This window comes from Colossoma macropomum, unplaced genomic scaffold, assembly GCF_904425465.1.
Source record: "Colossoma macropomum unplaced genomic scaffold, Colossoma_macropomum, whole genome shotgun sequence".
NCBI lineage: Eukaryota > Metazoa > Chordata > Actinopteri > Characiformes > Serrasalmidae > Colossoma > Colossoma macropomum.
This window is the reverse complement of record NW_023494789.1, coordinates 1,241,042-1,253,765: the sequence shown is the minus strand read 5'-3', so window position 1 is coordinate 1,253,765 and position 12,724 is coordinate 1,241,042. Positions and strand designations below refer to the sequence as shown.

Genomic DNA, 12,724 nt, shown 5'->3' with positions numbered 1-12,724 from the left:
CTTAAACTTTTGGACATATAGTGTGGCATGTCTCCACTTGCATCCCCTCAAAACTGAAATATCATGATGTCACCGAAGCATTGTTAAAATACGTGTAAAAGCAGCACCGAGTCTTCAACAAAATTACCGTTACTACCATTCATTTACAATAGACCAGCATGCACTCCTAAAACCAAAGGTTCCGAGAAGGGTTCTTTGGAGCGATGCCACAGCAGAACAACTTCTGGTTCCATAAAGGACCTTTTGGAGAATGGTTTAAGTAATTGAGATGTGTGAGTGTGAAGAAGAAGTTTAAAGAACCTCCACACAATAGATTCTATGTTAGTCAACCCCTAAATCTCAGGCTTATTATATACATACTAAGGCTGAGCTGTTCTTAGGATATCGAAGTGTGGACCCTGGCCATTAAAGGGGTTAAAGACTTTTCCTAGAACCTTCTGTCCAAGCCAAAAAAACATTTAGGAACCTATCTCAGCATAAAACGTTGACATATTTAATGCTGACATGCTGTTTGTAAGTCAAGCGAGCTTTTCTTTAGAGTCAAGTGTGCACAGCCGCTTTGTTGGAAGGGAAAGAAAAAGAGAGATATCTTCCTATGAAACATTGCACTGCACTTGCTGTATTTTCGCTTGGCTGCTCTGAGCAGTGGCTATGGTGGGGTATCAAAACTTTTGTGGTACCGACTGGATTACTTCAATACCACAATACAGTATTTTCCTGAGCAAATTCTGTCGTTCGGTACCAGATTTCAATATCTATAAGCCACAGTGAGCCAATAAGCATGTCTGTTCTCACACACACACACACACACACACACACACACACACACACAGGTATTAGTATTTAAAAATATTAACAATATCCAGCACTACCGATGTCCATCTTAAACTCAGACACCTGGCTGTGACCTTGGGCAAAGCAGTAGCTCGTTCAGGTATGAGGTGTGTGTGATAGCGCAGGGTAAAGTAGGTCACAGGAGCGCTTCATATATATATATATAGTTTTATACAAAAAAAATCATCTCTGGCGTGTGAGACCCCAACAGGGAAATCATCTCCAAATAAATCGAATAGGTGTTGAGACCAAAACTGCTCGAGAGACGTAGCAGCAGGAGAAAGCGCATAAATACAAACACCTCTCTGTGCTACGAACACTTCATCAGGAAAACGAGCTCGGAATTATTAACTCTACAGCTGTGTCAACCTAATGTTTACTTTTGAGTGGTTTTGTCAAAGTGCAGAAACACATTCTGTAGATTGTCAGAGTTGGCAGGTTTGTGGTCTTTCCACCAAATTGAGCTGGTCTGAAACTGCAGTTGTAAAAAATAGTGTAGTTGCAGAATGCATTTTTGAGCTTCTTCTATCTATGTCTGTGTGTGTGTGTATATATATATATATATACACACACACACACACACACACACACACACACACACACACACACGCACACACGCGCATATATATGTGCTGGTATTGAATCTTTGGAAAGACACGTGACAATCATGTATAGTAGGCTACAGAGAAAGCAAGTGAGTCACATTTGATGTCACATTTGAGGTCGCCGACATGTCCATGTCTTAACGATTCTAATTTTGAAGACACACGTGCATGTGATGTCATGAAAAAGACATAAGTACATAGGGGCCGAAACACTCCTACTTCAGCATGAATGGCTGGGGCTAAACTCTTATAAGGCAGAATAGGTGGATTTACATTTAATGGTTTTGTTTTTTACAACTTTACAAAAACATTTAATATGTAATGGGCTGTTTATGTAGCTTAGCTTCCATATATGGAGGTCAGGAGAGTGAACTTAACAATGTTTACATCAAACTGTTTAATTCCAAAATGTGGTACTGAGACTTTTAAAATCAATTTTTGATAAGGAGATAAAGAATATTCACACCGGGTTTTGTCAACACAAGTTGATAAAAAGATGGTTCAGTGCAAGAAGAGACTGTGAGTGGACAGTCGAAATTCCGGGCTAGTTTCAGTGTCTGTTGGGAGGGCTTTACATGAGTTGTGCAGTGAAAAAACAAATACAGACAATTTTAATTCATTTTCATAGCTCACACTATCACAGTCATTTGTGTTTTAAACCACATCAGCCCACCTGTGCAACCTGAAATAAGACCTGAATACGGGTTGAGAAAAGTTTTGGGGATGTATTTGTATAGGAATCATTTGGGCTATTTGGGTGACCACTGGGTTCTAGTGTTTGTTAGCAATGTTAGCCTCAGTTCTAAACTAAATAGCTTCAATTCTAAACTAAAGAAGCAAAATTATGGCTGATCGACTGCATTTAGTCTAAGTAGAAATTTGATTTTTTCTTTTTTTTTCTTTTTTTCTTTTATAGCTTTTCCAAAATTTCTGATTACCTACTATTTTACCATTCTCAAGCTTAGACACGTGTAGGTTCACTGGTGGTTTTGGGTGGCTCTATTTGTGTTACCCCTGGTTGCCAGCACCACCACTGTAAAGAAATCAGAATTGGTAAGTTTCTCTAAAACAAATCATTTCATTTCAAACCACTCTGAATGACTTATTTACATCTCAATGATTTAATCATTGATATTAAAACATTGGTGGAATTCCCCTTTAAGGTAGACTTCAAGCTGAAGATTTTCTCTGGACTTGGCAACCCCAATGGAGACTCCCCCTTAATCTGTATTTTCAATTCAGCTGAACTCAGACACTGAGTGGTCAGTCCTACCCACACTCATTGGCCTTTTTATTGGAAACACGTTTAACATAGGTGCACTTTGTAGGTTCACGATTACAGACTGTAGCCCATCTGTTGGTGCGTCATTTGTGCCGTCCTCTTGCCCTTCATCAATGGTCAGTTTCTAATCCCAGAGCCGCTCTTGGCTGGATATTTTTGGGTGGTGGACCGCTGTCAACCTTGCAGTGACACTGACGCCAGCAACACTGCTGTGCACCACCTCTCAGTGCTGCGCTGAGAACTGTCCACCAGCTGAATAGTATCTGGACACCGACAGCAAACTGATGGATGAGGTAGAGCGGGGTTGTAAACTGTATAGCAGCGCATGGGCTACAATCTATAACAGCACACTTCAGTGGGCCTATACAGTGGTGTTTCTGATAAAATGGTCAATGGATCCACGTACAACGTAGGTGTTTCTAATAAACTGGCAACTCGGTGTGCAAGTGTGTAAAAGGGATAAAACACAGTTTCTCCTTTGCCACAGTGTAATTACTGCACATAGTATAAACACTGCACATATTACAAAGTACAATTTTCATGCCGCTCACTCAGAACTGCCTCCCTCCTTCCTTCCCTCGTTCTCTCTCCAGCTCTTTCTCTCCTGTGTTATTGGATTTCATTTATTCATCGGGCTGAGACAAAGCAGGTGTGCGGGCGCTGCTAAAGATTGGAGGATTTAGACCGTGTCTCTGAATCAGTCACTACCACATGATCTGGCACACTTTCAGACACTTTGGACCAATCACAGAGGAGGGCTTTTGCATAGCTCCTGAGAACGGCTCGATGGACAGAAACACAATAAACACATGCTCCAGACAGACTGCGACGCAAGAGACAAACACAGCACCATTTTTCCTGCTTTCCTTTTATTTTCGGCGATGCTGCTAAACTGGCTGCCTTTGTGTGCAACGGAATTATTGTAAATACAAGCTCCCGATCTTGTATTCGTCTCTTCAAGTCATAATTACATGTAGAACCTCGTTACTGACCACTAACCTTAACTCTTTCCTCATAGTGGGGGAGAAGACAGTTTCAGTGGACGATCGCAGCTCAATATTTTACTAAAAGCACAAAGAAAGCTGTTTGTATTATGTACATCTTTACGATTTGGACAATGTTAGTAAGATGCCAAACTAACGAGCTATCAGTTTAAATTTAACGTTTAATGATGTTACGTTTTTCCAAACATGTTGTTATTGTTCAAATATTTTTAGTGACTTTTTGAATGTAAGCAACGTGCAACACGTACGATCGTACAATAAACAAGACCACACCTACGCAAACACACATACAAGAAGAAAGGAGAAAAAAACAAATAAATAAAAACCCCTATTCCAGCGATTGTCCATGAATAAAGACTAAATACATAGTTCTATTTACCAGTATCTTTAGAAGGGAAACGCAGAGTTAAAGGAGTCTAAACATGGTTTCCAAACCTTATGGAACCTTTGCGTGGATCCCCTGGTTGAGTATTTCAGCTTTTCGAGCTTTAAATATGCCATCAACTCTCCTACCCATTGCATGTGTGTAGGGGGGGTAGCTGACTTCCAATTAGATAAAATAAGGCGTCGAGCCAGTAAGGATGCAAAGGCTATGGCATCGGAATGGGCAGCTGGAATTGCCACCTGTCAGGGGTCACACCAAATATAGCAATTTTTGGGCCAGGAATGATCTCTTTGTTGCAAATTTAGGAGATTGTCTCAAAAATAGAGGACCAGAATTGTTTTTCCAAACATGTTACCAGCTATAAATCACTTGAAGGTAAAGTTTACGTATACTCACGTTTGCAAGTAGGAAAAATTAGCAAACAGGCCAAAAATTTTAGTGCTAGATACACAGCTAGATAAACTACCTTAGCAATATCTTCACAAGCGATCATTCTTAAAGCAGCAATTCACAGATCCACACATTGTTCTGTTTCATTTCGCTGCTGTCGGAACAAAACCTCGTATCTCCAATTTACCAACTGTTTTTCAGTTGTTGTCATAATTTGAAAATGCCTGTTCTCCTTTACATTGTGTGTAAATTTCATGATGAATAGACCAAAAGAAACAACCTAAAATGACTATGAAAAAATTCTGGTTCCATTGACTTACATTAAAAGTAAAGTGTGTTTTTTCCTTCTCCTGTAAAGTTATTATTTTGGAGATACGAGGTTTTGTTCAGCAGCGATATTCTGGCACACTTCGTGGTGATGTAGAAGCTCATGGTGACTTTATCCTCATCTGGAAGAGCAAACGATTCACTAAATTGTGTTTCCGTAAGTCTGACAGTTTCTCAGTAACGTTAACTTCAACTGCAAGTCTTAGCAAAGATGGAGGAGAATCTTCCACTGAAGAACCAACTTGAGCATCTAAATATGTTCTTGCACCTGCTAGAAGTTTCATTTCATAGAAATTTCATTGTTTTTCGATGAATGCATTTCTGCTTTCTTTTCATCACCCCCCTCTGCTGGGCAGAAATAAAAAGCTGACTGAGCTGACTCACCTGAGTTGGGGTCAGAGTTGCCGTCAGCTTCAGTCCTCTTGTCCGGAGAGGCCTGTTCATAGAAGTCGTCCTGCGGCTGCACCAGGGGAAGCGGGTGTGTCAGCAGGGGGCCGCCACCCACCGGCTCGTGCTCCCCCAGACCACTGTCGCTGCAGCTCTCCTGAGAGCCGTCCGGCAGGTGGAACGTGACGCGCCGCTGAGACTAAAAAGAACAGAGAGAGAGAAACAGAGCCCTGTTCGTTAGTACCTGGCTCCTCCCCCTCATTAACTTTCCTCAGGTTATACACAAAAGAGAAAACCTTTAAACCCTGAGGGCTAAGGTACTGAATAATTTATAGCACTTACTGAAAAATAAGCATTAATAAGGATTATTATCACTGTTGTTGACGAGAGAAGAACAGAACATGCATAATATACATGTGGCATTGTTTTTATATCGTTACCTCATTTTATATCATATGTAAATTGTAAATATTCACCTACATTTGATCACACATCTGCCAAACCAGTGTTATTTAAGGTTGCATGTGATGCTGCAACCCTGCATTAACAATGAGATTATTATACGTTTATTAAACAAAGACATTATTGGAAGTTTCTATCTATATCTACAACCCCAATTCCAAATGAGTTGGGACAGAATGTGAAAAGCAATAAAAACAGAAAGCAGTGATTTGTAAATCCACCTGGACCTGCACTTAAACAAAGTCAGTACAAAGACGATATAATTCATGTTTTATTTAATCTGATCTTCTTAACCTCATTGTTTTTTGCTCATTCTGAAATGGAAGCTTCCAAAAAAGCTTTTTAAAACTAGGAACGTGTTCCTGAAAGCTTTTTAAAAGGGGTAATGTAATCATACATGGGCATGGAATATGTTGAACGTGTTCTCGACAGTAAAGTTTATAAGGTAAAACATCAAATATCATGTTTTTGTACCATTTTCAATTTAAAACAGGTCAAATAGAATGTAGTGATTTTTTTTTCTATGTGGCTTATTTGAATTTTATGCAACTGTGGCACAAATATACAAGAATTCATTTAGTCACAGCACAAACACATGCATGAAGACGGTAAAGCGACAGCACGCTCTCCTGCAGAGGTGTGAATGGAGAGAAATGCAGGAATCGCGTGAGAAATCGTGTTAAACACGACTCTGCGCAGTAAAATCAGTCAGCGTGAGATGTTACCTTCTACAGGATGACGGCAGCATCAACTACATCTACAAAACCATAAATCCAGATACTTTTGCCTTTTTAAAACGCGCTGGTGGAGATTATGGAAAAAAAGAGGCATCATGTAACATGATAAACACAAGAGGTGTTTGATTTGGTGCCTCTGGGAATGAAAATTAATTTAGCAGAATTTATTGTATGTGCAAGATACAGTTCACTGGTTTAAGAGCTGGAGTTCATGTTGGTTCTGTTGGTTCTTTGGTAGACGCTGATGCACACAGTGAGCTCTGGATGGTCCTTGTAAAGACGTAAAGTTGTGAATTTACAGGTTGAGGCTAGTTCGAAGTCCAGTACGGTCTTTGATACCACGTCAACACAGTACTGTTTTGACTTGTGCAAGTATTAATCATATATAACATTTGGTTCTGACGGCACAGTCTGATGCCAACCAATTGCAAAGAAAATTGCATACAAAAACAGACATTAGACAATATTTGACTTGCAGCCAGTTTGGTCAGATTCCGACAGCAGGACTACATCAAATTCTGAACCTGCTGCTGCTCCTAAGACGGCTTTTCAGTCGTCAGCAGTGAAGACAAAACAAATAAACAAACTGGAATTAAAGGAACCGACTGCAAATGGCAAATACTGGAAAAGCTGAGCTGAACCTGATATTGTGACAGGCCACTACTTTTTTTAGAGGAAATAAACTGACAATATTCAGACACATTTGATGCAATGTTCAGGGCTTCTTATGCTTTACTTTTTACTTTATTTTGCAGAAATGTTGTATAAAAGCAATAGAACACTGTGGTATCGCGAATGACATCATGCCATGAAATTTATTTATTTATGTATTTATTTATTTGTATTTTATACAATACGATATTGCTGGAATACAGAATCGATACACTAATTCTGAAGCTTAATTTTAATAAGAATGCACATAAACAAGAACCGTCGTATAGTCCGTGTTTAAAATGAGCATATTACCAGGACGGAAACTGGATCATAGTCTCTGTGTTTACACTTAATGGATATGCATTATCTCCCAAGTGGACAAAGCGTTTAAATGTTGTTACATGCCTCATAGCAGCACATGACCACCAAACCCTGTTGTAGTGACAGAGTCACCAGTGAAAATGCATGTTTTTCCTGAGCCTCAGCAGTGATGATTGTTTATTTAAGGCAGAAAAAAGAAAAAAAACTCTATTATTTAATGCCAACTTCAGCAATGAGACGTGGCTCTTCTGTCAGGAGATCATGAGTTTGATCGCCGATGATGCCACAACCATCTATGGCCTGGAGTCCAAGAGAGCTCTCACTGGGTGGGCAGGATGGTCCCTCTGCCCCACCACTCAGTGTGATGTTAGCCAACGTTGGCTATAGTAACATAATTGGCATGTTTAGTTTCCTGCTATAAGTGTGTTTGGCTGTCCAATAATGTTGTGTTACAGGTTGTTTGCAAAGATGCTGTGAATGACTTTATGTGTGGAGAAACGTGTGCTAGACTTCACCCTCCCAGCTCGGTAGCATTGTTAGATAGAGGAGACCAAGCTAGTGGGCGGAATTGGCAAAAGACTTCTTTGTGAAGAAAAAAGGGTGAAAAAAGCCCAAAATTTCAAAAACATTTGGTCTATTCTGCAGTCGATGGCAAAAGTTGGCAAAATTGAACTTGTTATGGAACGTTTCACAGACCGCTGAAGGACACTGCTCACCACTAACAGTGGCCGGTTTTTGGAATATCTGGTTGAATGTCGACTGCCTACTGAAAACAATCTAAACATAGCATTATTGGTAAATATTTCACTGATTCCAAAGGCAAGAATTGTATTGTTTTCGCCTTTGTTTACATGAGAAATTTGCCAGTTGCTAATGACGACCTAAACAGAAATAATGAACTATAATTTGATGAGGATTTTTCCATCTACACCAAGTCTATTAAATAAAAATATCAGTAGAAATAATAGAGCAAATAATAACAATGATGCATGATAACAGCAATACTACTACTACTACAACTATTATCATTATTATTATTATTATTATTATTATTATTATTATTATTGCTGTTTTGTTGTTGTTGTTCTTCTTCTTATTATTATTATTATCATCCTCGGTAGTAGTGCTATAGTTCATAATCCACAGGCCATAATACACACACACACACACACATATGTTCATGTGTTCATGTTCTCCGTTACAGCTCACACAAGCCCCTCCCACTGTGAGATCCACACAGTGTGTCTAAAATCAGATCAAGTCACAGATCTTCAGGTCTACGTTAACAGAAATAATACCCCACTGCCCGTCCGTGTCCACCGCTAGCTCAGCCCGCACTTCAGGAAACTCTAATGACATTTCATCATTTCATGAGCTCCAGAAATAAGCTCAGCGCTAACCTTTTCCTGCAGCATCTCCGCGCTTCGCCTCAGAGCCGCTCTGACATGATCTCTGCTGTAATTATTGGCAAAAGCAAAAGGTCAGCCGATCTCAGCGCAATGCAAATGACCTGATTACAGAACTTACAGCATTTCAGAAAGCAAGTGACATTCAATTAGAGCAAAGTGAGAAACTGAAGCGCGAGTGTGTGTCGCTGTGCTTGAAATGGGACACACGAACTGCACCCAGAACGGCCCTCACATCACACACACACACACACTCAACAGCACACACTCCACTTTGTGCACACTTTCTATGCACTTGTCAGCTGCTAAGATCATGAATAACGTAGTGGCCTCTTTTTGCAGGCCCCCTAGTGGCCATTTCACCAGCAGAGTGGAAATCAAATAAGATATTTTTTATTTAATATAATCAAATTTGCCCCTGTAACTTTGGTATCTGGTTAACTAGCACACTGTTGTCTCTCTGTGAGTGAAAAGTGGTGACTGTTTTGAGCTGCTAGCGAGCAAAGAGGGATGAAAGAGGAGGAAAGGGAACCCCTCGCTGTGAAAACACTTCACACCTCTCCACAAAGACTGCTATGCTGAGATAGAACAGACAGCAACTGCAGGTTTCTTCATATCAAACACTGAGGTACAACTGCCACAATAGAAAAATGAAAAATCTAGTTCACTTCCAGTTTATACATCATAAATATTTTGATCGTTTCCACATTTTTCACGCTTTCACAACAATAATAATTATTATTATTATTATAATGATAATTGCAGACCTTGCTCAAAAGCTCAAAAGTCTCTTTATATGAAGGAAAAAAATGCTTTTCCTTCCGTGATAAAATGTAATTTATTTAAACGAGTAAGGGCCGATAACAGTGGACAGAAATCACAATGCACTTTTATTTTGAAGCAGTTTTTCTACACAAAAACGTCTAGTTTTAAGAGCTTTGTTAAATATATATTTTCTACAGCGCTGTTATTAGTTGTGCTGTAAAATCTTACACCCACTCTATGAAAATGAAGTATATTGTTATATATTTTCAATAAATATAGTATTTCTATATAGGTAGACATTAGGGATTCATCAATACTATCAATACATGTTTAAGTACTTGCTGGTAGTGATGTCATGGTGCTGTTCAAGGATTAATCTTTGATTGTTGTTGCTTGGTAACCACATCCCATTATTAATGAACTAAACTGCTTGGCCGAAGAAGAGCTCATAGTGATGATTATTTCAAATAAATTATAACTTAAACAAAAGTAATAAAAGTGATGTTATTCTAACACACAGTTTTTTATAGTGAAACTGCTTTATTAAAAAGAAATTTCTCATAATTCACACAATTTTCAATGTATTTCTTTATAATGGCGGTGACAGGAACTGAGGGTCGAAATGTCTACAGTGCAAAAGAGATTTAATTTACTATCCACAACCAGTGGATAATCCATGTCTTCTGAGGTTATATATGATGTTAGTAATAGTAAAATAGTGGTAAATCTGGGGGGAAAAATAAAAAATCTCTGTATTCCAACAGCTTGGATGTACCACTCTGCCACGAATGTTTTAAAACAAAACCAAAACCTAAAAATATTGTAAAAATAATGACATTACGCAACATTATTGCAACTACCTAATGTAATAACTTTCTGTGAGGAAGCTTTGAAAGGGATTAAATGCTCCGGACGTCTGGTTCCTATCACCACCACTGTGAACAACTAGGCATGGTAAGTCTCTCTGGAATAGAGCACCTCACACCAAACCGCTCTGAATGACTTTGTTCATGTCCAAACGATTTAAATATGCAGAAATTTTAGTTCTGCCTTAAACAGAAAGATGATGTGAAGTGTTTATGAGATGTGTGTTGACACATTTCCATTCACAGCATTATAGCTCACATCAACATGATTTCAATGAAGAATTTGATATCCAGTCAAATATTCAAGCTTTTGAAATAAAACTGATGTGCATCCCGGCTAAATGTTTATGGGCTGGCTAACACTGGTATTTATGTGTTTATTTGTGCGTGTGTGTGTGTGTGTGTGTGTGTGTGTGTATTTGCCTGGCAGTCATTCACAGCAGTATTAGCATAAGACCAGCTTAAGCTATCCCCACTGCCAGTTTCTGTGCTATCCTCCCTCATCATGCTTGTCAGCCCTCATTAGCGACTTGTTTTCATTTTCTAACAGGACCACACAGGCCGGGCATTAGCGCTGAAGCTAACCAAACAGCGAGATGTTTGCCCGAGTTAGAACACACAATATAAGTGTCAGAGAAGTTTGCTGTTCATAAACACACAACTTGATTGCGGCGGCGTCTCGGCTGAGCAGAGAGAGAGAGGCAGAGAGAGGCAGAGAGCGAGATGATGCCTCCAGACTCGCTTTTAGAAAATAGATCTGTCTTAGCGGAGAGCTAAATAGGCTATCTGGCTCTGCGTGAAGAACAAATCTGTGAGCTCGGAGATGTTTTCATGAATTACATTCCTTCTCCAGCTCATGACATGTTTGCTTTTTTCTATAGAGGAATTCAGCTGCTTGTTCACACAGATTTTGGTGGAGCTTTAAAAGCTTCAAGCTGAGTCTGGAGAGAACCTGGACTCCAGCTATGTGGAAATCACGAACCCCTGAGGATTCACGCCAACACTAACACGGGTTTTGCTCTGAATGAGCTTCACAAGAGCACTCAAATACGGCCTGAAAGTTTTCCAACAGCACTTTAAGTATCGCTTAAAAAGTCAAGCTGCAGACGCTTTTTCTTTTCAGTGTGGCGCATCTTTCTGATTTTCCTTTTTTCTCATATACGTCCCAGATGTGGCTTTTGGACGGCCGTTTCCGAAAGCTGCAGCTTCAGAATCCTCAGTAGATCCTGCAGATAGCCCTTAAAGCAAAGTGTGCTCCCTGTTTAAGGGCATTTTCACACTTATCCCAAATAACTGAGCTCATTATCTCAGGTTCAAGGGATGTGGGAAGTGGAGGTGCTGAGGGGGCTGCAGTATTCCCCAAATTTCTTGACTGTTTAACTGCGAGTGCTGAAGATTTTAAAAACAAAATAACTCAGTATTAAAATATTATGAATGCAGTAGCAAAACGTGCTGGGTCTAGGGTGCATTTTGTGTTTTTAGATTGAAATTTCTTCATGGACCTGCCGTATGTAGGGGCGGGCGATATGGCAAAAATGCAATATCAATATACTTGAAGACATTTTCACATTTCACAATATGTTTTTTGAATTTGTTCAAAAAGAACCAGAAATGTCAAATAAAAAAAAAAAAACTACTAAAACTATGAATGCATTGATTTTTATTCAACGTTTCACATGTTACACCGCATCCAATTCTTTAGGCCTAATTATGTGTAACATGCAGTTGTTCACTGTTCTTTAAGAAGTCACAACAGCCATGATATGCTCATAAAAGCATATTGTGATGTTATTTAACAACAGCAATAAAATCTGTAATTTTTCAGTTTTTTTGTCATAATTTGAAAATGCCTGTTGCTCTTTACATTGTGTGTAAATTTCATGATGAATAGACCAAAAGAAATGTCCCAAAATGACTTGGAAAAAATTCTGGTTCCATTGACTTACATTAAAAGTAAAGTAGGTTTTTTCCTTCCCCTGTAAAGTTACCATTTTGGAGATACGAGGTTCTTCCAACAACAGTGATATGCATAAATACATACATGCATGTACGTGTGAGTGTTTGTCTGTGTGTGTGAGTGTGTGTGTATGTGAATGATTGCTTATTTTCAGGAGGCGCAGCTCTGCTCCTGCTTGCATAGGCCTTGCTTGTAGAGTGCTGAGCCATGTGACGGACAAATTAGCTGCTGTTCCTCTGGGGATGCTGTGGGATAACTCTGAGGCAGAATGCCGCTGTCTTCCTCTCTCTCTCTGTTTCTCCCTTTCTTTTCGCTTTTCTCCCAGGGGGGGCACTTAGCTAA

General features: G+C 39.4%; 1 protein-coding gene across 1 annotated transcript in view; it reads right to left on the bottom strand.

The window, feature by feature from the left end:
• Nucleotides 1-12,724, bottom strand: part of LOC118807723 (protocadherin-9) — a 407,775-nt gene that overhangs the window by 95,347 nt on the left and 299,704 nt on the right. Inside the window, exon 4 of the mRNA XM_036569769.1 lies at nucleotides 5,212-5,413. Within this exon, the coding sequence (XP_036425662.1) occupies nucleotides 5,212-5,413 (202 nt within the window). The remainder of the gene's footprint in view (nucleotides 1-5,211; nucleotides 5,414-12,724) is intronic.